The sequence below is a fragment of the Pyrgilauda ruficollis genome, unplaced genomic scaffold (assembly GCF_017590135.1).
Source record: "Pyrgilauda ruficollis isolate IOZ18807 unplaced genomic scaffold, ASM1759013v1 scaffold62, whole genome shotgun sequence".
NCBI lineage: Eukaryota > Metazoa > Chordata > Aves > Passeriformes > Passeridae > Pyrgilauda > Pyrgilauda ruficollis.
Genome location: NW_024527933.1, coordinates 3,058,412 through 3,086,021, shown reverse-complemented (window position 1 = coordinate 3,086,021; position 27,610 = coordinate 3,058,412). Strand labels below are relative to the sequence as shown.

Sequence of the window (27,610 nt, the reverse complement as noted above, 5' to 3'; positions counted from 1 at the left end):
TACTAGTTGCTTACAGGTTTTAATCATCAAAATGCACACACACACACACAAAATGAACCAATTGTGTTTTTAAAAGAATGTGAGAAAGATTTTGTTTTCTTTACCACTCACAGACACCAAGTCTTACCACATCCCTCTGTCAGAAGTGCAATGAACACTCTGGAAAGAGCAAGAAATAATACTGACATGAGAAAGCTCAGTGCTCGCTGTCCCTTTTCACTGTATTAAGCTGAAAAAGAGCAGCGAGTGCTTGTGTACAGCCAACACCTGCTGGCCATGCCCCAGACCACCTCACTCATGAAAAACCCATGTGGTGTTGTGCATAAAAACCTCCTTAAATTGATAAGGGTCAGTTTAAGGGGAAGGCGGGGTGAGAAATCTATAAAACACCCTGAACTGATGTCATGATATGTTTCATAAAGAACAGTGTTATATTATTTTAAAATATTTTTTATGAACAGTAAAACTTGCACTGCTGCATAGCAGACAACACGAAGAACATTTAGTAAAAACATTCACTGAACCCCCTGGCATATGTATTTAATGTCACTAATCAAAATATATATTACAGCCCAAGGTTCTGTTAAGGATCTCTGTTTGGGGTTTGTACAGTATACACAATAGCTCAGAAAAAATATTACAGTAAGGTATTTTATTTCTCCTTTTTATATTAGACTTTTCTATTGTAACTTACAGTCCCTGTCCTCTATATATCCAAACCTCTGGAACACCCTAATGCCCTAGCCAAGAAGTGTTCAGCTAGCTAATAAGCCCTATTATAAATTCCAGTTTTAGAAATTTCAGTAATTACATCTTAATAAATAGTTCAGTTTGCCCTTTTTAAATCTTAGCCTTTTGAGGAAGTCCTTTTGTCACCCAAACATGGTAGGTCACAACCTGTTAGAGGTCAGAGAGGCTTCTGCTTGTTTATTCAAAGGATAGTAAGTCCAAAGATACTTGCAATGCATTAAATATAGTTATATAATATTTACACTGTCCTCTCAGATTTTAAATTTAGGTGAAATACAACCAATAACTGATGCCAGCTACTACAAACTTTCAGTGTGGCTGGTGTTTTCTTGATAAAAGGTGTGTTCAACTAGAAAGTTTACTACGTGGCTGCCCTGTTTCCTCTTGTTTCAGTTTTTCATTAGAAATTAAATGAAGTGAATGATTCACGTGAATAAGAATTCGGGAAGAGGGGTGGTGGAGAAAGCATGAAGAATTTTCTGAATGCTTTGAGATTCCAAAATACCTGAAAACTGTGGTCCCTTTTGCAGTGCCAGTATCTAGAGGGGAGGAAAACGCAACCCAAAGAGAAGAGGAAAATCCATTAAATTAATTAGATTAGTAAAGGTGTGTTTTAAAATGCCTCAATTCTGTACAGTATTTTACAAGGAAAGTCTTTTCTTCAGCTTTTGCAGCTGTTGTACATTCTTAGGAACTCCTCTCCTGCTCTCAGTCTGCCTGTGCTGTGTGAGCTACTTGCGGTCGTCGATGGTTTTGATGAACTCCACGGCTGCCGTGAACTGCATCCACCAGTACGACTCCTCTCCAGACAAACAGTTGGCATAGAAACTGCTGATGTACTGCACAGTGGACAGCAGGCAAGGGGGGTTTGCCTGGGGGAGGAGAAGACAGAGACACAGCTTGTTTGCAAAGCCCAACATCAACAAACACCGCCAGATACAGAACAGAAACACAATTCCCTTTGTGCAGTGATCCTCATCCTACAGAGTATGTAACCTGCCTGCAGGGTAGGGACTGTTTATCCTCAGCAGCCCCACTTCACACGCTCAGAAGGCATCAGGTTTGATGAAAGGAACATTTTTCCAACAAGGAAAAATGACTAGCAGGCCAAGAGAAAGAAGGGGAACGCTGCCACAATCTGTGAAGGTCATCAGGACCTCAACACATGTAAAGCCTGTTGTTTCAGCATCTCACACGTCAGACCATTCTCCACTCGTGTCAAAAAGGACCAGCAACACAACCCAAGTCAGTCCTGGTCTGCATCTTGGTCCTGATGACAGCATGAAGCAGGCACAGGTGACAGATGCTGGTGGACATACCTCAAACAAACTCCCCTCCACACACAGCATCTGCACCCCAATTTTATTGGTTCCAAATGCAAAATTTGCTTGGATTCAAAAACCGTAACTCCCGACCACATTTCTGACATTCCAATTCCAGCCCTGCTGAATCAGATCTGGGTTTGATCCTGGCCAGCCCCCTGTGACCCACAGGCATTATCCCTCCTCCTAAATTTGCTTGTTTATTACAGGAATTAACCAGGGTTTGTGATCTCTGCAGAAGAACTCACCTTTATGAGGACAAAGACCAGAACAGGAACAAAATCATCTGCCCCAGGTACCGAATCCTCGTTGGCCAGGCTGAGCAGGTTCATGATGGTGGAGCACATCCTCAGGATGCACTGCACCTTGTCCCGGGGGGTTTTGTAAGCGCTGATGGTGCGGATCTCGGACTGCGCCGACGGCCACGGCGCCTCCCGCAGATACACCTGGGGAAAAAACAAAAGTGCTCGCTGGGCAGGCCACTGCTGGAGCAGAGCAGCACCACAGGCTCCTCTGGGGGAAATGGGAAGCTTTCATTTAAATGGCAAACTGAAAGAGGGGAGATTTAAGTTAGATATATGGAAGAAATTCTTCCCTGTGAGGATGGAGAGGCCCTGGCACAGGGTGCCCAGAGGAGCTGCAGCTGGGTACAGCCACAGCATGGCTACAGTGTATTTTCCTGAAGGATATTTCATCTGTCACAGGCAGCAAAGCAACCCTTCTAAGTGTAAAACAGAACAATCCTCTCCCCATCCCACTCCCAGTCCAAACCCCAACACACATACAGAAGCAAAGGAAAAGAGTTGTTACCTCAGGTATCTGCAGTGCTTTGTGGTTTGCAGTCACTACTTTGGATAACCTCTGTATGTGCTCGTGAAGGACCCTGAAACAAAAAACAAGAGTGAAAAGTAAGCAGCAGCCAGCCAGCTGAGGAAACTTGCTTCATGTTTGATAGGACAAGAAAGATCTTCAGGAATGTGGCCCTACAGATGATGGACACCAGTTCAGTCAAGATGCAGAGGATTGTTCTGTGCAGCCAAGAACAGCCACATGTCCTCTGGAGCATCCTAACAGCATCTGTTCTAATCCACAGGAACCCCAAATGCATGGAAAACACTGAGTGAAACCAGAAAATGGACCAGGTCCAGTCCTGAACCAGGTTTTGATCATTCTTTCAGCACACACACTTGCAGACCTGACAGTCTGTACCCCAAATCATCACACTTACAATGCTTTTTTTCTGTTCTAGCAGTTTGTTTCTAACACATTTGCACATGATGCTAAAGCCCTTCCTCGTTCTTTCACAAAATGTTCTGAAGGAAAACATGAATTTGTGTGGCTGACTCAGACAAGCCTGTGGCAGGAGGGCTGCACATCTTCCACGGCACCAACTGCACAAGAGAAAACAAGTCCTTTGAATTCCATTCACTTACTGGTCACGCAAAATATCCCCGTCCTGGTTGGGGTAGAAGGCGAGTTTGAAAATGCGATTCATCACGCTGCGCTCTATGGCCAGCTGCGCGTCCTGGAGCTGCTCCTCGCTGGCGTTCTGCCAGATGGCATCCTGAGCCATGGCCCCGTACAGGAACTGCAGAAAATCCTCCACTTGGGCCGTTTTATCATCGGCTGCCGTGAGTTTCTGGAAATCTGACAAAAAAGGAGGAAGAGAAAGAATGTTTGCTTAAGTAAAAGAACATTATTTCTGGTAAGTTTTTCAGGCACATTTAATGTGCAGCACTGTATGCTCCAGGAGCAAGAACTGACTCCAAATTCCTCATGTGCTTCACTTAGTCAGACATGTGCACAGAGAACAGAGAACCAGTTTGGTCTAAGTGGCTGTTTTGAGTTTCCTGGTGCCACTGTCTCTTGTGCTGTGATATTTTTGAATCTTTGATTCACTTGATTCACATTGTTACTATCCCACATACCTTCTAAGGTGCAGCCAGAGGTTCTGGACTAAGAATGCTGCAACTTAATTTATCATATATCAGTAGATATGAAATAATTAATAGTATTCACGCTTCTGCCACGGGGCAGATAATGTGATTTAGCATAATTTTTTTGGCCAAGTAAGGTCAAATTACCTTCATTCTCTCAGCCCATGAAAAATGCAGACAATTACCATAGTTTAGATGCCACAACATACTGTAAAGTCACAGTAATCTGTCTGTTTAGCCATTAATTCACCATCTGAAATTGAAATAATTTTAGGAATCTACTCCTCAGATCAAAAGCCATACTTTAAAAGATGGTTCTGGACTAAGAACTGAATGCTGCAACTTAATTTATCATGTATCAGTAGATATAAAATAATTAATAGTATTCATGCTTCTGCCACGGGGCAGATAATGTGATTTAGCATAATTTTTTTGGCCAAGTAAGGTCAAATTACCTTCATTCTCTCAGCCCATGAAAAATGCAGACAATTACCATAGTTTAGATGCCACAACATACTGTAAAGTCACAGTAATCTGTCTGTTTAGCCATTAATTCACCATCTGAAATTGAAATAATTTTAGGAATCTACTCCTCAGATCAAAAGCCATACTTTAAAAGATCAACCCAAGTCATCATCCAAATAGAGAGTAAAGGAATACAAAAACTCTGGTCTGCATTAATCTTACCTTGAATGAACTCCCTTATTTTCTTTTCCTTGCTCTCCAGCAGTAACCTCACACAGACTGTAGTGAAGTATCTGTTGGCCACTTCTTTATCTCGCAGGACTCTCTGCAGGAGCCTCTCCAGGTGCGCCTGTGTCGTCTGCAGGCCTTGGCGACAGCGCGTTAAGTACGCGATATACGGAGCTCTTTTCCTAAAGCAAAGAGCTCTGCATCAGACCCACAACAAAGACAGAGGCTAACAGCTTTCCAGACTGCTGAGTCAGAGTGCAAAGGATCCTTCCACTTGCTGTTTTTACAACACAACAACGCCCGAATTCGGAAGTTTGCCTCGCACGGGTGAGGCGATTTTGTGGGGAAGCAGAGACGCAATAACCTGGTTTGGTAAAGCACAACTTAAACCAAAAGGGATCTTCCCAATCTGCTGGTGAATAAAGAGAGAATGTGGGAGCCCAGTGCTGAGGAGGCACTGCACGAGGTACCTGTAGTCCTCCGCGATGGAGGCCAGCAGCTTGCGGCACGTGCGGTTGTCGAAGCGGCTGACGCAGCGCATCGTCTCCTGCAGCTGCGCCATCAGGTTCTTGTCCTGCAGGTTGATGGCTTCAGCCAGCTGAACTTTCAAGAAGCACACAATTTCATTATCTAATAAAGAAAAAAAAAAAATGTTAAGAAACGTAGGCATGATGAAAATAAACTATCTTTGAATATGGGAAACGCATTAACGGTTTAAAACAAAACTTCTGTACATTAAGGAAAAAATGTTATTTTAGAACAGTTTAAGAATCCTTTTTGAATTTTCTAGCTATCAGAGGATAAGCCTCCATATCACTGTCTTATCTAGCATTTAGAACCATTCTGAAATGTGAAGAGGACCCCATAAGGTGACATATTCACCTGTCTGCAAATAAACCTAGAGTGAACGAAAGGATACAACACAACACATTTATACTAAGTCAACATAAAGACCCAGTAAATCATTCAAGTGGCACAACTCCAAACAGCACATGTATTTTCAGAGTCTATTCTATAGCTCCAGGCTCTACCTGCACAGTATCTGTGATACTTCATTACAAAAAATTCTTAGAGCAGGCTGAGATGGCAGTTTGTCTGTGGAGTAAGAATGAAAACATTCTGGGGGCAAAAGGCAGCCCGTGCCCTCGATATTTATGGCAAAGAGAAGGGACCATAAATGGTGCAGTACAAGTGCCATTACATGGGGACAAGGACAGACACACACAGAGCAAAGGGCCTGTACCTTCAGGGTCTGTGTGGTCTGGGAGACCATTCCTTGTTGAGTGTGTCAGCATCGGGAGGGCGACAGAATCTGCTGAACAAAGAGCCAATCTCAATTTCTTCTTTGCATCCCTTAAAGAGGAAAAATATTTTCTTAACACAGTTGATGAGAGGTCTGCTTCTTCAATAAGAAATCTTTATTTTCTTTTTTGTTTAATACTACCTAGAAGTTATTTAACATAATTTTAATATACAGCATTGTCAAGACTTTAGAATACGAGTTCTTTTGATACAGCACCATTTTCAAAGGGATTTTCTTAAACACTGAATTGCTCTGTCCTCTCTGGTTACAAACACCCCTCCACCAGTGGAAATATGACAGTTTGAGATACCTAAAGCACATCAAAGTTCACAATTAAACTGTATTAATATTCTTGTGGGAACCAGTCACACAGCTTCAGCTTTTAATTCTACTTTGTGGGTAAGATGAAACCTGCAAATGTCTTTACCTGTAGGAGAAAGCAGAACCTTGTGGCTGTGCTACTTGACTTGCAGAGTCTGGGAGGTCATCTGCAGACATGTTCTGCAAAGCCTCATCCCGTGGGGAGTCGTGCATGCTCTCACCATCCCCAATTGCCTCTGTGGAAATGAAAAACACATTGCACCTCAACAGAGGAGTCAGAGGAAGAAACCAGACTAATTTTGTGCTTGTTATTCGAAGGTCGGGGAGGGAATGGAGACAGCAAATAAACCAGCTTGTTCTGGATACATGAAAAAATGCACATTAAAACATACAACCTAGAAGCTCCTAAGAAGAAACTGCAAAAGTTTTGGAAGTCAACTCTTCAGTGCCATTTAAAACAAAACAACAAACTGGTGGGAGATCAACACCCAGCTCCCTCAATGGCAATACAAAAGAGCTGTCCTTGGGAATACTGATTTAATTCCCAGCCTCTGAGGGACTGTCCCACAGCTTATTTGACAAAACATTCCTTGTTTAGAGCTCACACTGTGCAGCTGCTAATCCTAGCCCTGGTCTAGAACACTGAAGTGTGTTTATCTCTGAGGAGCAGGAGCTATGCTGGTGGTGATTACAGAAGCCAGGCTCTCACCTGCACTGTCGTAGTTCACGATGGCTCCTTCACTGGGACTCGTTCTCTTGATTGCATTCCTGTATTTGTCCAGAATGTCCTCAGCAGCTTGTGCCTGTGCACTGAGCCTCGGGCTGGGATCATCTGAAAGGACCACAAAAAACAACAGGAGTTACCCTGCTGTTGGGCCAACTGAAAGCAAATAAAAAAACTTCAGCCTACACATTTGGACTCTGTTTTTAGCCAGATCAAACAAAGAGGTGCTTGTGTCCTGTGCAGCCCAAATTCAAATGCATTAGTAAAGTCTGAAGCAAATCAGAAAACAAACAGTACAATCAAAGTGAACAAACGAAGTCAGATCCTGAGCAGATCCTCAGCACATTTATATGGCATACACAGTATGCAGTATAAATGGTATTTGAAGACTTCAAGAAAGGATCAGGCAAACAGAAAACGTAACACCCAGGTTCACACCATGTTTAATTTAACACTTAAGAAACTATTACAGGACTGTGTGTACAGCTATCCTTACAGCTCAGCTGTGACAAGGACAGGAGCTCTATAATGAGGGCGGGAGGAAAGTGAGGACTTGAGCTGAGAATCCACTACAGGCACAGACAGACATGTGACAACTTAAAAACAGCCTTCAAGTCAGGAAATCTTTATCCATTTTCTTATTCAAAATGTCAGTTCTGAACACGAGCTACAACAGCATGTACCTGTCTGTCAGTGCTACCTGGTGGGCACTCTGGAGCTCCAGGAGGCACACTCTGAGAGAAAATTACTGTGATGATGTTATTCACATACCTTGAAGCGTTGCGTATCTGTCAGGCACCATGTCATCTTTGTCTTTTTCTTGTTTTTCTTTCTTCCTAAATGGAATAGGAGCTGAAAATGCAAGGTACCTCATCAAAGACTACTCTGAGATAATGGCCAAATCGCAGAAAGTTTAAGGAAGGGGCCAGTGCAGAAAATTTTCATCAAATCAACTCCCATAAAAGCATCAGCTTATCCATGGGGTAGAGCAGAACTGTACTGCCACCACCCACAGCCAGCTCCACCCTTAACACACACGAGGTCAGGCAGAACAGCTTGGCCTTGCAGGTACAGCACACTCTAGGGAGCTGCTAGCCAAGGGAGTCAGGTAGCTTCCCATTTTTATTTACATATTTATTTATACTTTAACCATAAAGAGATAATAAAGGCAGTGTGAGCTCTGACTGGAGTACCAAACCCAGAGAGACACGATCCTACCTTTGGGCATGGCAGACACAAAACGTTTCCTCCACCAGGGCTTGTTCCTGTCAGACTTCTCATCATCACTGTCTTTCCGTTCCTCAATCTGCAGAAGGGCAGAGTCTACATTTGAGCATTTACCAAATCAAGTGTAAGGAGAAAATTTCTCCTTCACATCAGCTTTTGCTACACTGTGAAGTTCTGTAAAAACAGAACTACAGCAGAGCACGAAGGGCAGATTAAGTCAGAAATATCTCTCCTAATGAAGACATCCTGCAAATGCAAACCCACAGCCACAAAGAACATTAGATTTCACTTATTTCTTTTTAAAATAAAATTAATTTTCAGGCTGCTGCAGCAATTTAACACTACAATGAATCTGCTTCTGAAGTACCACCAGTAAACCTCATCTAGTAAACTTAAGAAAAGCCAGCTCCATTTAAGCCACTCTGAACATCTGCAGCTTTATCTTATAAAACATTACTGGCCAACGTTTAAGGGTAACAAAAGTGTGTTGTAATTCCTTAGCTAAAGACACTTCATTCCAACTTCCTGGCATTAGGTGCATAGTTAAAGTGGGCATCAGAGACAAAAACAAAATGCTAAATAAAGCTTCACCTCTCCCCTGGAGGAGTCCTTGCTGGGAGATGAAGACGACGACTGAGAGGCCAGCACGGCTGCCCCGGCGCTGCCGGAGGCCATGGGCAGCTCCCTGTCCTCGTTCCCAGCACGTCTGTTCCAGCCAGGATCACTCATGGGCCTCCGCACCGAGGGCACTATGTCCGAGCTCCTGCTGCGGACCAGCCTCTCCGGGTAGGAGTGCCTCTGCTTGAAGGCTTCCAGGTCTGTCGGGATCAGAGCGTGGGACCCAAAGCTCGGCAGTCGCGCCTCGTTACCTCCCACGGCTCCTTCCAGGATGGGGGGATCTGGAGGTGGGTGAGAGGGTCTTGCATAGTGCACTTTAGGCCTCACTACAGCTGACACACCTGTGGTCACAAGCAGAAAAGAAGCCACACACATTTCTTTTAATATTAGTCCAAATTACCTGGTTACCTGGTACTGACATAGAAGCATCGAAAATGCCTTTTTTAAAACAAAGCTTAATCTGTATAACTCACCCTCATTTGAGGACAGAGGGTCAAACAATGCAAGCAAAGAATCTGTTTGAGAAGGAGGAGATGTCAACTGACTGGCTCCTGAAATACAGAGAGAACAAAGTTAGTGCCATACCAAAGCTGCCTCCAACATGAGAGACACTGGAAAAACAGACTTCAGCAACAAAAGTTTACAAAACTTAGACTGCAAAGTATTTGTAAAGATATTCCTGTAGGAAAGATCTCTGCAGTACCTTGAAATGATCAAAGAGTTACATCACAAAAAATGGAGAATTCTTGAGGAGCAGCCCAGTTCCAAAATGCAAGAGGACAGTCAATGCAAACTGAATTAGGGATCTTAGATTAGAGCTCAAGCTGTAGTACAGCAAAGCACTGGAGCCTCTTTGTCAAACAAATACAGTACTGGCAAATCAGGAAAATAATTATGCTTAATCACTAGCACTTTGAAATTGGGGAGAAACTGTAAAATTTAAGGATTCCATAAATGTCACTTGTTTTTATCAGAGATTCCAGATAAGGAACTTACCATGGGCTGTTTCATCCATGTCAGGACTTGTCACAGAATCTTTGCCCCCAAAGTCAGAGCTACATTCAGACCTGAGATCCTCAATCTTGTTAGGAATATCTTCAGATGTTGCACTAATACCTTACACATAACAAAAGAACCATCTGTAATAGTCTTTCAAAGAACAAGGAAGCAAAAGCCTGAGGCTGTTAAAATGTTTGGTGGACAGTGAGTAATCAAGTTCCAACTCACAGTAGCACCTACAGACATTACAAATTTCTATACTCATAAAATAACAGTTTATTTTTGCTCTACATCTTCAGAAGTGTGACCACAGCCATGAATACACTCTGACAAGAGGCATTAGAAAGACACTTCACTCTTACATACTTTGCAAAAAAATTAAGAACTAGAGCTATGATTTATTTAAATTAAACAAGTAGTTTTATGCAAGAAAGTTTGGAGTTTCTTCCAAAGCAACACTCCTCTGCTAACCACTGCTATTGCAGCACAGGCCATCCACCTCTCTGCTGCCTTTTTTATTTCTTCTGGGAGGTGAACAAAGAATCACAGCTTCCAAAATTCCAGAACGAGCGCAGGAAGTTATTTTATGAGTGAAGTGATGCATAAATAAAGCACTGGAGCAAAGAGAGTGCTGCCCATGCTGTGATGGAGCAGCTCTGTCAGACACAGGTGCACACACCTGACACAACGCTCAGGCCGGGCGTGCTGGGCCGAGAGCTGACCTCCCTCACATCTGTGTCATCAGACGTGCTGCCCAGCCCAGAGCAGCTCTCCAGCTCTTGCAGTCTTTCCTCCTGTTTTAAATCTGGAGCCTCTACAAAAGGGAGACAATGGACAGCACACAGAGAAAGTATCATTACTCAATGCCATGCTCCCTACACATTCACAAGCAGAAGGAGGGGGTGGGGGGTGATTTAGTGTAGCAAGTTTTAAGGGAACTCAACCACTTCAACAAGAGTTTTCTTATATCCTTTGGTACAGAAGGCAGGACTCTGCACAGACAGCAATGCTCTGTCTGCACAGGCATGCAGGAGAGGAGTGTTCACTGTTTTAATTGTATTTTTTAGACAATAGGATACAGTCACATCCTCACTAACCAAAGTAAACCATGGTCCTGGATTGCTCCTACCACAGGGAAGGAAAAAACAATCACGAGTTTGCTTTGGAAACCCTTCTCTTCCCCTTCAAACCTTAAGAATTTCTTAAGTAACAGAAGTCTGTCCCAATGCTTTTCATCTTCTTTCTGCCTAGGAGCACTTTGTCCTTTTAATCCTGGAAGTATCCGCAAAAACTAACTTAAACCTAGGACAGTAATTTCTTGAAAAAAGAGGAAGAGGAAGAGGCTGCTGTTTTGCATTCTATGCCTCTGGAAGAGTCTTAGAATCATGCTAAAGAAATACGCAAAAACTGCCCGATTCTGACCTGAATCACTTGGTAATACTTCCACACTCCACGCCTCACTTGTGGTTTCTGATATGGTTGAACCTGTGCAGGGATCAAGCAACACGGATCCTGAACCTGGCAAACACAGCAAGCTGCCTAGCATGTTCTCTGCAGCTGCACCTGCAAAAGTAAAGCCGGAGCGTATGGCTAGAGCTGGGCTTGGGGAGTCAGCTCTAGAGAGAAAAGGAAGAACACCTCTTAAGTGTCCTTGAGAAAGCAATCAGGAAACACAAGGTTGAAAAGAAACCAGTAACTAAGTACAGTCCAGGTCATGCACACAAAAATCCTCCTAGAGCAAATCTCCAGTTGAATCTGTGGAAATGCCCCTGTTGAGGAAGGGAGGAGGAGGAGGAGGAGGAGGAGGAGGGCTCTGCAGCCTCGGGTCCAGAGCAGCACAGGACCTACCCAGAGCACACCCGTTACCTGCGATCTCCTGCAGCCGGTCCTCGTCGATGTTGGGGTCGAAGTCACTTCCCAAGACATCTGTGCTCCAGGTTTCACTGACAGTCTCTGAGATGTCTCTGTCATCAGTCAAACCCATCATGTCACGGATTTCAAACTTACGGAGCTTGTCATCCAGGTTATCCTGAGTTGTGGCTGTGGAAACAGAAACAGTTCTTGGTTTTCTGAAAGGCTTCTCCAATTGTTTCAGATTGAAAGCCTGTAAGAGTACATTAGGAAAAAAAAATCCCAAACAAACAGCCCCCCTAATTCTCTCAGGTAAGGCAGTGGTTTGAAGGAAGGCCTGTAAAGCACTATTACACTACTCAGGAAATGCTGCCTGAAAAAACATTTGAGACATAAGAAGAAAAATCTGGAAGTACACATGGTAAGCTGTCAACTAAATTGACAGAAAAAATAAATGCAGGTAGTGCTACAAAGACACTGATACAATTCCTGTAGAGGAACAGGATCACAGAAAAGCTGAGGCCCCCAGGGATCATTCCAACCCAAACTCCCTGCCCTGGTCAAGGACTCCAGGCTGTTCATGATCATGTCCAGTCATATTTTGAGCATCTCTAAGCTGGAGACACCACAACCTCCGGGCAACCTGTTCAGTGCTTGACAAATGGACATTATAGAGAAAATTATCCAGATACTTCCAGACTACTCCAATCCAGATCATCCTATTCCTGAAGGGAACAGCTTGATATCAAGCAAAACTTTACAGTTTCCTATAAAGGACTTAAGTCTCAAAATTCCAGGCGACTTTCTTTTCCTAACAACAGACGACAAAGAATATTTCTTGGGGGGAAGAAAAACACCAAACCAAAACCGCAAATAAATACAAGAGCGATTGCACAAGGAAAATGTCGACTTTTTTTTCCCTTGAATTAGTCAATTTTGCAACCTCTTTCCAGAGAGACTTTGGCTTTAGCCTCTCCAGGAGCTCAGGCACTGGGAGGAGAACGGGCACCTGCCTTGCTCGTGCTCCAGCAGCTGCAGAGCCTCCACGCCGTTGCTGCCGGAGGGGCCCGCGCCCAGCTCCGACACCGACTCCCCCTCCAGGTCCAGGGAGGACACGGAGTTGGAGCGATTGGAAGGGCCTGTGGAAACAGATCTTACTTTAGAACTAATTTGAGCAACATATAAATATACAGCGTTAACGATTCGGGATGCAAAACTCGCTAAAAAAATGAGAAGGAACGAAGCAGCAGTTCCAACACAAAATATTGAATCTCACCACTACTGTACTTAGCTGGAACTTAAAAGCCAATAAATTCTTTGTCTTTAACTTATTTACTTGCTCACGAATTTGTTTTCTTATTTTGAGGAGACAGCAAAAATGAAGTTATGGAAGTTATACAAAATAATGCAAAAGTGATGTGTCCGAACCTCTACATTCCCACAGACATCTGTGCTTTGTTATGTCTGAGGTTCATACAAAGGAGTTGTGCAGAAACTATTCTGGGAATAGAAACTATTCTGAGATACGTAACAGCTAATTAGAACATGATGAAGAATAAGTCTGAGACGTTCAAGTTTAGAGCTAAGTTAGATTATCTTAATAATTAGTACTGCACTTAAGTTTAAAACAAAAGTAAACCAAAAAAACATTTTCTCTTTTTAAACACACTTAGTCTTTTTCTTCCCAACTCTCAGATTCAGTTTTGCCTTTGTAGGTCAAAATTTAGCTCCAGGCTTTGTTCTCTGAACAACTAAGAAAGAAGACAGGGTCTCAGAGTGAAACAGCAGTCTCCAAAACAGCAAAGCCAAGATGCTGTATTTAACACACCTTCCTTTTACGGTTAAGGGGGAAAAAAACCCAACAGAGCAACAAAACTTCTTCAAGACTTAAGCAGCCCTTCACCTTCAGATATTCCTTCCAGATTGTCACTGCAGAGGGAAAAGCGCAGGGTTTTATCAGGTTTACCATGGAGCTTGTTCTCATCAATGGGGACATCTCCCTGCCCACCATCTGCAAGCTGCATATTTAACACCTGGAGGGTGGGAGAAAGAAACAAGGCTTCATTAAAATCATCTGCTTTTCAGATAACCAAAGAGCAAATAAAAACTGGAGACATGGTTTTGTATTGTTAATGGGGCAATCAAATTTCTAACATTCTGTTAGAAAAAAGACAGCAACCTCCCAAGTCAGAGCCTGGGGAGAAAGCAAGGAACCACCCCATGGACATTAGGAATGTCCTGGTAACAAGGGAGCCACAGCTCCCTCATCACCCCCCAGAGCAGAAAGGAAAGGATCTGCACCAGGCTGCCAGAGGAGATAATCCCAACCAGCAGGCAGGGAGCAAAGCTGGAAGCAGCAGCTGTGCTACAGCTGGAGAAGGAAAAGGCTGGAACACCAGGCCTGCCCCAGGAACAGTCTGCAGGCACTGAGGGCACTGTGAGCTCTGCTGGGCCTGTGCCTTCCATGAGCTGCCAAAAGCATCAGGACCAGTGCTCCAGTTCTGCCACTCACCCGTGTCCCTGGACCCAAAGGACAGGCATGCAGAGGCACAGCAGTCCTGAATGCTCAGAAACAAGAGCCCAGGTTTGCTCTGAAGCTTCTTAAGTGAGGGAACAAACCCACCAAAGGCCAGTTTGAAAGCTACAACCCCAAGCTCGTAACACAGAGCAAGGGTTTAAATTCCCATTCCAGCTTTATTACCAAAACTTAGCTCTGTACCCTCACTGCTGTGCTATTAGAGAAGACAGAGGCTGCACGGTTCAAAACATCTGAGATGTCATGGTTTCTGGATACCTCATTTTCTGACATCATTCCTGGAGTAATCTGTGGACCTGTCCCCAAAGAAATCACCAGCACTTCTTCTGGCTGCACTTCTGGAATAGTCTCCTGGGAGGATCCTTCATGATCTCCGTGCTGGTCCATCAGCATGTTTGATCTACTTCTGCTTCGAGTGGCTAAGAAAATATTTCAAAATACCCACATCAGAAAGCTTTTCCTTTTGTTTAAGGAGGAAAAACAGACAATACAATGGAAATACAGAACTGTAGTATTTTAATTAGCAATACACACGAAATAAATTTTCAAAATCAAAGTGTTGTTAAACTTTTGAGAGATGGAACTGATGTTTAAACTTGAGTACTGCCCTGTGGAAAAGGAAACTTTCAACATAAAAGCTGAGAAGCAGAAAAACAAGGTACACTGTTTGCCAACAGCAATTCAGCCTATTCCAATCACAGAAAGACCTTTTATACGTTATATGAGAAAATTCAGTTTGTTACTAAAAAAAGGTCTAGGTTTCTGTGGTTTAAAACTCTAATTAATTTGTTTAAAAGGCTTTTTCTCCTAAGAAGTAGGAAATCTTATTCTAACAGGTGTCTCAAACCCAGACACACAATACAACATCAGGTGGTTTGCTCTGATTACTTTTCCACTCTTATGTTCCCTTTTCAACCGGCCTCAGATTCCCACATGTGGCTCCATGGAAGTAAAAACACCCACATGAAATTAAGGTTTCTAAGAATGGCAGCATGACACCAATCACTTTTTTATTTGACCCAAGGAAAACAAGGCAAGTGTGCAGAAGTGGCAGCCAAATTCTGATTATCTGACAGAGGGGTTTTTAAAACCCACATGTACACAAAATGCCAAGGGAGATGATTGCCCAAAGGCATGCTGAGTTATGTGACACGAGTCAAAGCTTCACAGAAGAATGGAAAGAGGGCATTACCCACCAAAAGGGGTTACTAGAGTTATGTGAGCTGACAGATTGGTAGCAGAGGTGTCCCAGGCAGTAATCGCTGCCAGCTGCTGTCCTGGAGTTCGAAAGCATTAAAATGAAACAAAAGAAACAAAAAACTTTGAGCAAAAGCTATTTTATACCATAAAAGAAATGCTGTAAAGTGCCACTACTATAGAGGTGTAAAACCAGAACCATGCAAAAGCAGAGTTAAACCAACAGGTTTGTTTTGGGGGTGGATTTTTGTGGGTTTTTTGCCACTTACTGGCCTCTGTATGTTTTTGTCCTTTTACACACCAACACCAAATCTCTCAAACAAAAATATCCCACGTGGTCATATTCACATAAATATACACTGAAGAAGAGTACCACCCTTCTCATTTTAAAATAAAGTATTATTAATATGGAAAAAATCTAGATCCAGAAATCCTACTCAAAAAACAAAATCCAACCAACCTAAAATTGCATTCCAGAAAACTGACAGTTGGAATTAGAGCAGGCAAGGAATGGAGAAAGGACAAACCTTCTCTTCTCAGCACATACTCTGAAGTCCTGCTTGTTCACCCTCCTGTCCATTTGTTCTCTGACAAAAATGTTAAACTTATTCTATCCCACTAATTAAATGCCTCTGCTTCCATCTTACTACTTTCCTAAGCAATTTTCCCCCTAGATCTGCTTCCCACCTTCAAACCTCCCCTTTACTGTCACTGCCAAGCACCACCATTACAACTACCAACCACTCCAGAAATTTTCCCCAGTTCAGGCTGGAGGGATGAAGGTCATTCACCACACTTGCATTAGACACTAAGGAAGTCACCTGGGTTTAAAGAAAATTCTTCACCACCTACACATCTAGAAAAAGTAGGAACTGGAGGTGTAGGTGAAGAGTAAGCCCAAGAGGTGACTGAGAAGACAGCACAGGAATGCCCGAGGTGTCAGAAACCAGGGGCTCTCCTTACCTATGGGCAGGGGCCGCGCAGTCCTAAGTGGTTTCGGTTCTTTTTGTTGGCTGGAGTGGTTGCAGGAGAAAGCTGGGGGGTGTTGTACGGAGTCATTTCAAGGCTGCTGCTTTTCCCTGGCTTGTTCTGGGGTAAATTCGCCAGCAAGTTTTCCAAAGCCATCCGATCTTCCTTAAGCTGATCGCTTGACATCACGTTCCGCATGAAGCCCACCTAAACACAGACAACCATTCGGTAAGGAGCGCGGCGTGAACAGCCCGCTCCTGCCAAGGTGGAGCACGGGCACAGCCCGCTCCCGCCAAGGTGGAGCACGGGCACAGCCCGCTCCTGCCAAGGTGGAGCACGGGCACAGCCTCCTCCTGCCAAGGTGGAGCACGGGCACAGGCAGGCAGTGACCCCCAGCAGGAGCAGCAGCATTACCAGGGCAGTGAGCTGGCTGTAGGTCATGTACACCACGGTGCGGCTCAGCCCCTCCAGCAGGTTCACGGCCGACATCGGGGGAGTCTCCACCGCGCGCCCGTCGATCACCACGTCCAGGAAAGCAGCGACACAGCTCTGAGGGACAGCAGACAGCTAGTGAGACACCACCCGAAAGTCTGCAGGGAAACTTACCACAGGAGTTAAGTACTGGACAGAATAATTTAAGTTTCACTTCCTACTTCTGAAATCTTGGGATAAAACGGCAGGTATTTTAACTTTAAGGAAAGCGCGCAGTTGCTTTTAGCATTTCTTTCATTCCTTTCTTGCTTCCCAAAGTGTTACTTACTTAAGTGTCCTCTTACAATTAAAGGGAAAAAAATAATGACAATAAACCGGCCTTTCCTGAAGAATCTGGTGAGCACAGACTGAAAATGAAACAAAGAAGCAACAACGACATCACTTTCCAATCGGAGTGAAAATGTTACTTGTACAATAAATGTGTAGCATTGTGTGGTGACTGTGTAACAACAAGAATTACCAAAACCTGCACAGATACAAGGTTACCAAGGATGCCAACAGATTTTTAAACACTTGACAATGTTTCAAAGGCCATCAGCTTCGCTGTTGCTCTGATGAAGGTAATGCTGTGGCTACGGATGGATTCATACTAACAGGAAAAGCTGAATAAAAAAAGCAAAACTAGGCAAAAAAGAAAGAGAAGCTACTTGCACTAAGAAATTACTTGGTGTTAAAACAGATGTTATACTAAGGCTGTTTTCAGATCAAAGCATTTTTTTAGATTCAGTTGAAAAACCACAGACAGGAATTCAGTATTTCACAGAATCACAGAGTGGTTTGGGTTGGAAGAACCTTAAAGACCCTCCAGTGCCACCCCCCATCATGGGCAGGGACATTTTCCACTAGACCAGGTTGTTCCAAGCCCTGTCCAGTCTGGCCTTGAGCAGTCACAGTGCTCAGTTGAAAATACCATTTAATTTAATTTTTAAAAATATTTTCTTTTAAGAAGTATTAGGTCAGAGTAGAAGCAAGAATCCCCAACTCTTAAATCTAGTATTCAAGATTTTTTCCCCCAGCTTTGTGCAGGATTTAATCTGCTTTTCATTACATTCAACTTGAAAATTAAACACATAATAAGTCCTTTGCAAAGTCTGAGAAAGAGGCTGCAGAAGGATGATGATGTATTCACCAAGCCTTGGATTTTCTCAGCCTGGATTCTTACTTTGTCAAATTTAGCGAGGTTGCTCTTTGTACGTGGATCTCCCTCCTCAGAGCCTGTCATTGCCAGCTGCTGCAGAAGTCTCCCAACCTGAAATCAAAAAGAAGTACACAGAATAAGCCTTTCATACCATGATGGACCTGATCACAAAAAATATTCAAAAACCTCCTCCATTCTAAATCCTTTTTCATTTAATACTCCAAGGAATACTTCTGATTGAGTGGACAGAGATGTGTGCTTGCTTTCAGGGAAGAAAAAAATGCACGAAGCTTTAGGAAAAAAAAAAAAGCAGTCATTGCCTTTAACAAGAAAATGTGCACACACAGTAGGCTGTGGCCATCCATACTTCCCCCTCCCAGGAACAAAGCATGTTTTGTTTTTGCAACACGTCAGAATTGAGAGTTGAATCTAGGTCATCTAAACCTAGAGATTTTCAAAGGCTGCATATATTTTACTAAGGAGAAATAGCAGGAGGGCTAACCCTTATTTCAGAGCACATATCCCTTATTCATCTCCAACTGCAAAGCAACCCTCAATTTAAAGAGCTGCCAGCTGCTCTGCTACAGCACGTGAGCAGTGACAGGAGAGGATTGCTGCTGGATTTTAGAGAAACACTGAGCAAACTCAGTGATTGCACTGCAAGGATCACTGCCTGCCCACTTTATAGACAACAGTAAAAAGCAGGTTTTGTTCCTCACGTGGAGCAACATTCTCAGTCAGACAAGTGTTGCTCAACACCTTCAGATGACTCCTCTATGTAATATCATTACATTGTCCAAGTGTTTGCACAATGACAAAAACTGGTCACGAGGGCTGGGGAATGCTCCAAGTAGAGCACTGGACATTACTGCCAGACAGCAAGGGGTTTCCAACAAAGTATTTCATTATTTTTTGCAATACCTGGTATAATATTTAACATTTGCAAGAGCAGCATAACATTCTTTTTCACACATTCTAGAATTCATCTTCTAGTCATTTTTATGCCTTAGCTTCCATCCCTTAAAAACAGCTTTTACAAAGGATATTTGCAACTCTTCTCAGGGGTACAGGAATACATGCTGTCAATTTTTTCAAGTCAGTATTTTAAGCAAACAGATACACTTTGGAGCCTGCCTTTTCAGCAACAATTAACACAGATATTTCGTTAGCATTCATTTTACAAGCAGGAGAGACAGTACCTTCACTTTTACTGTAGTAGCATCAGCTCTAGAGGGAAGAAAAATGCCATTTACATATTTTTAAGGCTGCCTTACTGTGAATCATACCTGCATCAGATTAAATCTTGCCACCTCGTTGATAGGAGCATCAGAGATGATGCCGTACTGCTCGGGGTTGACGATGGCAGGGCAGATGAAACAGGCCAGAAGGAGATCTGTGCACATGGCTCTGACCTCGCCAACCTCCAGCCTGTCCACGCACGACAGCGTCTTGTACATCTGCGACACAATCCACCTCAAGCTGTGAGGAAAGCAGTACGTGTTTTGTTTGAGATAGCCAATGAATTTGTTCACCAGGGTCACCAGCTTGGCCTCGTTGGAGTCAACCATCTCTTGGACCCTCTGCTTGAACTTTTCTGTGCCTTTCTCTCCAAATAACTTTTCCTGCTGTACTGGGGAGAATCTCTCAATTAACTTGTTCGCATCGGTTTCCAGGTGGTCTTCGTCCTCAACCAGAAGCTGCATGATTGGCTCATGTAAGGTAGCAGTAAGAAAAAGTTTTGCAGAAAAGAGTCCTTCAGAGAAGAGCTTGAACAAGATGCTGAAGGCACAGGTGCCTCGTCTCAGCAGCCGCCTGGGGTTGTCGCTTTCCTTCAGTTCAAACTCAATCAGGTACCGCAGCACCTGCAGCAGGTAACTCTCGTCCTCCTGCATGATGCAGTTGCCATAGATGGAGGTGAAGACCGTGTGGATGACACTCTGGGTGTTGTCCTGGTTGAGCTTCTCGCCAGCCACCAGGCAGGACGCAATAAGCCTGGGGTTCTCTCTCAGTCTGTTCAGGAATTCTCCATAAGCAGTCTCCTGGAATCCCAGCTGCTTGTACCCATCCACAAACTGCGTGTCCTCCAAGATTTTTGCGTGCTGGCAACATTCAGCAGGAGAAGCTTCAGCACTTTAAAGAAAAACATTGAAACACTTTAAGTAACTCTTAAGTAAACAAACCTGCTAAGAGATGCCACGTGATCTATCTATTAACCAGGCTGCCACAGAGGAAAAAGTCTTTCCAGATAGTTACTACGAAGTATTTGCAAATTCTGGATAGCTTTTCCCCATGAACAGAAGCAAAAAAACCCACCGGTATTAAAAAAATAATTGCTTCAATGGCCCACAAGTAACTCTTGGTGTAAGATTCCCCAGCTGAGGTTGGATTTACAGCCTCACGTTTTTCTGCTGAGTCCAGCCAAGGCCTGCAGGCTGCGAGGATGAGGAGCAGCTGGCAGCAGGGGGGTGCATACCTGGTGATGATGAGCCTGTCGAGGTTGATGCGCTGCTGTTTGGAGATCCAGGCCGTGCGGTAGAGCCGCTCCGCCGTCTTCAGCACGTCGGCGTTGAGCCGCTGGATCAGCTGCTTCTCCGAGCTCACGTACAGCCGCTCCTGCTTCAGGTGGTGGGCCAGCGTGTGGATGTCCAGCTTCACCATGGTGCCACAGCCCCTGCACACAGAGCGAGCGGCTCAGCCCCACGGGGAGGGAACGAGCCCTGCCAGCCCCACGGAGGGCAGCGGGCACAGGCTGACCCCGAGCCCTGCCAGGGGCAGAGGGCACAGGCTGACCCCAAGCCCTGCAGTGGGCACAGGCTGACCCCAAGCCCTGCAGTGGGCAGCGGGCACAGGCTGACCCCGAGCCCTGCAGTGGGCAGTGGGCACAGGCTGACCCTGAGCCCTGCCAGCCCCACAGTGGGCAGAGGGCACAGGCTGACCCCAAGCCCTGCAGTGGGCAGCGGGCACAGGCTGACCCTGAGCCCTGCCAGCCCCACAGTGGGCAGAGGGCACAGGCTGACCCCGAGCCCTGCCAGCCCTGCAGTGGGCACAGGCTGACCCCGAGCCCCGCAGTGGGCAGCGGGCACAGGCTGACCTGTGCCAGAGCCCTGCCAACCCCGTGGAGGGCAGCAGGCACAGGCTGAGCCCAGGCAGGGAAAGCTGCTGTGCCCCTCCTCAAACCCCCCACCCTGCGCTCAGGCACGCTCTCCATGCAGGGTTCCAGTGCCAGTGCCATGGTGTGTCACACAGCAGGGACACTGGCAGAGAAGCTGATGGTGTTTTCAGCTCATCCTGACAAGCAGAAACAGGAGCACAGCCCTGCCACACCTCAGGTACACCTGGCCTCACCTGGGGACACGTGGCCCTGGCTGCAGCTCAGGTGACACAAGCTCAGCCCCCATTCCCACTCACTGTCTGGGGAACAGACTCCTTCATCCTACAGCCCATCCCCACAGCCCAGCACTGCCCAGGGACCTGGGTGTTGGAATCTCTGGCCTGTTCTCTCTCTCACCTATGCACCAGAAGCACCAAGTTCCCAATGCTGCTCTCCTCTGCTAAAAAAATAATAATAGTAACAATATTACTAATTAAGGAAAAAACACCAAATCACAAACCAAGGAGTATCAATACCCAGATAAGGCAGGAGTTGGAAATAAGTTTAGAGACTTTGCTCAACAGCAGAATTCATTCAGAAAAAAATTCCTCAAATATTTCAATTCAGAAGAATATTTCTTTGGGCCATGATCCAAAAATGTTGTTTTATAGAGAGAAAAACTGAAACAACCATAGGCTTTCATAGCACATCAGGGGCTAAAATCTACACAAACTTCTGCTCTGTATGAATGTAATATCAGTTTTAACTTCACAACTACAAAACATCTCAGCAGAGTACTGCACCAGACAAGACACATTCCAGGAGCAAATCCATCTAAAAATCAACTGTTTGGGAGGAAAAACCCCATCAAATGCATTAACACTGACAAAGGAAGAAAGAGGTACAATCATGCAGATCATGGAATTGATGGTTAACTGCTTTATGTCTTCCCCACCAGAACTAACTAACAGGCACACCAGCTAATTTGGGAAGGACAAGGGTTTGAGGCAGATATCACCTGTGACAGACCATAATATACCTGTTGTGTGTATCAATAATGGAGATGTCAGAGGGCTCTAGTGAGGAAACCCTCAACGTAGCAATACTACAGTCAAAATAAAAACTTACTTCCCACAACCTGCAGTGACTCTGGACAAGCCTTGCTTCACAAACCCATTTAGAGCATGCTTGAGAAACGACAAAAAATGTGCTAGAAAAGCACGTGCTGGCCCAGTGCTCTCCCCTGCTAGTGTTTTAAAGATCTGTGTTTCACTGTTCAGCAGAGCAGGAGGTGATCCTCGCTGAAGAATACAGATTAGCTCCCTAATTAGGCACAGGTTTCCCATTTGTTGGGTTTTTACAGCCTGACAGCCAGGTGCACTGACAACCATCACTGCTGCTTGTGTAATTAAGTCCTTTCATCTGCAGTTTTAACCTCACAACCAGGAGCCAGGCAGACACGAACAGAGAAGCTGTCACAATGCATTAAAAAATTGCAGTTTTATTACACTCAAAGATTTAAAGGCCATTCCTAGTAAACACAGAAAACTGGGTATAAAGCTCTTTATAAAAACCCCAAACTCAAAAAGACCCCAAACCAAATTCAGCAATCCTGACCAGAGGCTACAGCTGATGATCCAAAAACGAGATTGCGACAGGAACTTGAAGGATGTGCTAATTCAGATGTTTTTAACTAGGACAGTCTCAGAGAAATGATTAGAAGAAGAAACATTGCTGTTACTGCCAAACTTCTTTGTGAAACAAATAATAACTTCTTGCAACAAATTTATTTTTAGTCTCAGAATTTAAGAGCTTGCAAAAAAAAACCCTTAAAACCAGCAGTAAACTTGCTACTGCCTGCAAACACAGTAGTAACCAGTTTTAGGCTGTGAGCTAGTGCTGTCAGCCTGGAAAAAGAAGTTGAATCCATAAAAGCACACACAAACAAGACCTGCAGAGCTGCCTTCTGCCTTTTCAGAGCATCCCACCGTAGGGCTGTGCTCAAAAGCTGCTCATATTTGATCAAACTGGACAGTTTTAGTTGGCATTTTCCACTTTCAGGTGTCAGCCCACAGCCTCCACTTTCCTGGACAGAAAGTCACTCCAAGGGGATCTCCTGCTTCTAAGAGTTTGGGAAGGAAGGGGAGGCCCACAAGGAGCACCCCTAGGAACAGCCTGGTGCCTCTGCCTGCAGCCCAATGCCTTTGTTTTGCCAAATTTCCAAACAAGTCTCTATTTTTGTGTCACTGGTAACAAACCCATTTAGGAGCAGACAAGCTCCTGAGGTGTTTCCTACACTTACAATCAATTTCTCTCAGTTTCACTTAGGGTCTTTTTCTGTTTTTATTTATTGGAGAAGATGTTTCCAGCACCAGGGATGGGCAAAGCTCCCTAAGAAGCCTCTGAGGAAGATGCTCTGCTCCTTCCTCCTCTGCCCACGGGTCAGAGCAAGCTCCAAAAGCCCTGGCAGCAGAAGTGCACGCAGTGCAGCAACTCTCACACACGCATCAATCCACCTGCCAGCAAAAGAGGTCAGACCATTGTAGCATTTGTGATGTCACCTGAAAAACACTGACAGCACAAACCTCACCCCTGCTTGGAAGGTGAGGTGAGCACCCAACAGAGGAACAACTTGGGCACCTCCTCACGAAGAGCAGACACCGAGGCCCTGAGAAGCCAGGGGAAGTTGCCAACTGCTGTAAATTCTGATTTTTCCTTTTAAACTAACTACCTCTCTGAGCTCCAGGCCTAAAACAAGGCTCCAAAGAGCACCCTCAGCTGCATCTGTGCTGCTAAATATACTGCTCCTGTGACTACCTGATAACATCCCATCAGTTGGCCACTACCCACGTGTGTGTCTTATCTGCCTCAGCTGCAGAACACCAGAAATAACAAAAGCAAGAGGATTGATTCAGAACTGAGCCACAGCAGGCTACTGTGTGCCACTGCTTTGTCAAGAGCTGTGAAAATCCACAGGATTTTCTGTCAATCCACAGGACAACTGCACGACAGCAGCTTTCACCCTGTGTACAAGAAAACAGGATCAGCAGCTTCCCCAGCTTGGTAACCTCCATAAAAATCAAAGTGGCTCGACTGCAAGGATTGCTGCTGGGATCCAGCTCTGAGGAGAGGAACACCTCATCACTGCCTTCCACCAGTTTGTAAAGGAACTATTCTGAAGCCACACATGCACAGCAAGCAAGAGCACAAACAACTCTGTCCTTACCTCAGTCCCTGGCAGACACCTGAGAAGAGCAGAGATGTAAAGCAGCAGTTTGACACACAATGTACTTCAGCAAGGCTCAGGGAAGAAAACCCAAAAACCCAGTTGGGCAAGATGCACACAGCTTGTCCTGAAAGAAGAAACTATTGTACCACCAACACACCTACCTGACACACACTGCTCCTCCCCAAAACCTCTTCCCTTTACAGCAGTGCAAAAAGACAGCAGCTGCATCCTCTGACCAGGCTCCACAAGGTGCACTTGGCCACAGCCAGCCCTCAGTGACAGCTCTGGAGCAGAGCCTCTGCTGATTCCTCCTTTGTCACATTACCTTATCAGCTGCTCATAAACAAAAAGGTGCCTGTAATTATCCAGCAATCTGGTTTATGACTGCCACACACCACACCTGGAATAGCAGATATCTGTACACAGCTATATAAAGGAGTCACTTTAGGATATTTAGATATCCAGCAGCCTGCTGTGGCTGAAGGAACAACAGATATGTAAGATTGTGCTATGTTCAGATTACTTTTCAATCCTGGGATTTCATGTTGATATGGAAACATTTCCATTTTCTGTCAGTTATTTCAAGGCTACTCAGGAACCTACAAGTAACTGTGGCACAGTAAGAGCAGCTTAGCACAACAACTCAGACAATTTCCCTTCATGATGCTCCACATATCAACAACAAAGCCTGCGTGACCTGACAGCACCCGAGATGCCTTGCCCTGCTGGCAGCACACATTTGCTCAGAACCCGGGGCAGTCTGTCCTTTGAAGAACACAGGACACAGATTGCTTCCCACTCTTGAAAGTCCTGGAGAACACAACATTGAATCTTCAGCTGCTGAACTCCACCTTACAATGTCCGTGGGTTTGTCCTGTGGCATACAGGAACAAGTCACATCTCTCCTGCATATTTCTGTGATTCAGTTGACAGAAAAGAGATTAAGTGGTAAATACTGCTGGTACACCAGATCCTTCTTCCTCCTCCCAGGTTTCCTGCTCAGGGTTACTTGCTCCTCCTGAGTCTCGCTATGCAAGACAACTTCCAGAGCAAGTTTGGGCACATCTAAGGTGGGCAGGGCAGGGCAAGGCAAAATCACTCCATCCCGCTGAAAAATAACTCCTAAGCAAGCCTGAATGGCTTCCAAGCTAATTGAGCCCTGATGAAGTACCTCTTTGCTCATTGGTATTTATAGCAGCCTCTGACCAGCTTTACTCCTTGACACAAGCTAACTGCCCATGTCCCCAGCGGAGCTAAGAGCCCTTTCTCAGCAGGATGGCTCACCATGACCTAGGGCTCACTGTGAACCCTCACACTGCAGCACCCACCAGCCCAAACACGCGTGTGACACACAAAATGCAGCTCCACTAATTGTCATTAATAAGAAAGTCATCCCTCATGTTTGTTTCTGCCCAGAGCCTGCTCTCTAGCTCCCTGGACATACTGTCCATCCATGCGAGGAGAACCTCATTTCTCCTGCCCCATAACAGAACTCCTCAGTAAAGGACAGGATCAGCTGCCTACTAAATTATGGCATCACCAATGCCATCTATTCTGGCATTGCCATGTTGCACAGAATCAACAAAAGCACATAACCAGGCTAAAATCTCTTCCAGTTGCTTGTGATGCCAGAAAGTGGAGTTCCCTTTAGGTGAGGGATAAACTTTTAGTCAGAACAAGTGCAGAACTTGAAGCTGCTCAGACTGACAAAACCAACCTGTTCTCCTGAGAGCAGCTCCCTTCCCATCCACCAGGAAGGGCAGCTGCTACCGAGGAGAGAATATTCTCCATTACCTGACAAACACCACATCAAAACCCGTGCGTTGAGCATCTTAAGCACTTCGGAACCCCCCTCAGCAGTTGAAAAGTGTTTCCTGAAGCCACCATCCTGCTGCTTGTGCAGAGTATTTCAGATTTCCCGTAGTGCCCGTGCCATTCCCCCTCCATCCTCTCCGAAGTGCAGCTTCTGCTCGCGAGCCAGCAGCACGGTCGGCCACGAGAGCCCTTTACCTATCGGTCAGGGTCGCGTCACATGCCCGCTGCCAGAGCCCCATCCCAGCTCCCGGCAGCGCGGGATCATGACTTTGCAAGAAAAAAAAACCCGACAGCGCCCGCATCGAGCTCTCGGCGTTGGGGGGCTGCGAGTAACCGAAAAGGGAAGTCAGGGCACCGGTCAAGTTTCGAGTTTTAAACCCGCACGACACAAAAGCCGCGGAGGAGAGGCGGCCGCAGGGCCCCGCTCCAAGGGCTCCGATCGCCGGCGCACCGGGAGCGCCGTGCCCGCACCGGCCCGGGGCACGCGGGCACGGACGGACCCGCAGCAAACCGCGCAACAACTTCTGCCGCCGCCCCCCCGCCTCCCTATCGCGATAAACCCGCCCGACATACCCTGCTCGGCTCCGTCTCTGCTCGGCTGCCCGCCTTCCCTCTCGCTTCCCTGGAAAAACCAAAGGGTTTTGTCAGGCCGCGGGCCTTCCTCCTCCTCCCACCGCTCCCTCCTCCTCCTCCTCCTCCTCGGGGGGAGGAAGCCGAGCGCTGTCGCGGGATTCGAGCGTGTCCCTACCCGGCCAGCGCCCCGGCGGCTCCCGCTGCGGCCCGGGCGGGCGCGGCACTGCGCAGGCGGCGACGGCGCTCCTGGGACTTGTAGTCCCGGGGCCGGCACCGGGAGCGGGGCGAGGGCCGGGCGGAGCCGGGGCCGCTCTCGGAGCTTCGCTCCCCCGTCAGCCCCGGCTCCGCCCGGCCCCGGCTTGTGCGTGCGGGGCTTGGTGTCGCGACATGGCGGGGCCTCCCGACCGGCGGGCAGCGGCTGCCCGGGGACGGTCCCGGTGTCGCCTCGGGGCGCCGGGCACACGCGTGTCACCTCATCCCCGACGGGGGCGGGACGGGGCTCTGCCCGGAGACCCCGCACGGCCCGGCCATGATGCCGGCCCGGTTCCAACCTCCCCGCACCTCCCTCCCGGCAGTGCCCCGGTACCGCCCGTACCCCCGGTGCCCCCGGGAGCGGCGGCGCCCCCCCCACCGGCGGGTTATTTCCACCCGGCCGGTAACCATGGAAACTTCCAGAAGTGCCCCCCCACCCCGCGGCCGTGGTCCCGCCCAGCCAATGGGGACGCTCCGCTTGGCTCACGCTTCTCTGTGGCCGCGGCCGGCGGGTGGAACCAATGGGGCGGCGCGAGGGGGGCGCGCCGGGCACGGCGGAGCCGGCGCGCGGTG

At 46.2% G+C, this 27,610-nt stretch overlaps 1 protein-coding gene across 1 annotated transcript; it reads right to left on the bottom strand.

The window, feature by feature from the left end:
• GAPVD1 (GTPase activating protein and VPS9 domains 1) lies at window positions 1–26,953 on the bottom strand. Its single transcript, XM_041483852.1, has 27 exons — window positions 26,786–26,953; window positions 20,551–20,748; window positions 19,364–20,207; window positions 18,102–18,188; window positions 16,862–16,996; window positions 16,471–16,654; window positions 15,478–15,564; window positions 14,540–14,700; window positions 13,649–13,778; window positions 12,759–12,884; window positions 11,761–11,934; window positions 11,317–11,457; window positions 10,574–10,708; window positions 9,892–10,011; window positions 9,369–9,446; window positions 8,869–9,236; window positions 8,269–8,356; window positions 7,822–7,902; window positions 7,036–7,158; window positions 6,433–6,562; window positions 5,946–6,055; window positions 5,173–5,332; window positions 4,697–4,884; window positions 3,506–3,719; window positions 2,883–2,955; window positions 2,321–2,518; window positions 1–1,622 (listed from the first exon to the last, which is right to left on the bottom strand). The coding sequence occupies exons 2-27, from the start codon at window positions 20,733–20,735 to the stop codon at window positions 1,482–1,484; spliced, it is 4,461 nt and encodes a 1,486-aa protein (XP_041339786.1). The 5' UTR covers window positions 20,736–20,748; window positions 26,786–26,953; the 3' UTR covers window positions 1–1,481.
• Window positions 26,954–27,610: the final 657 nt, after the last annotated feature.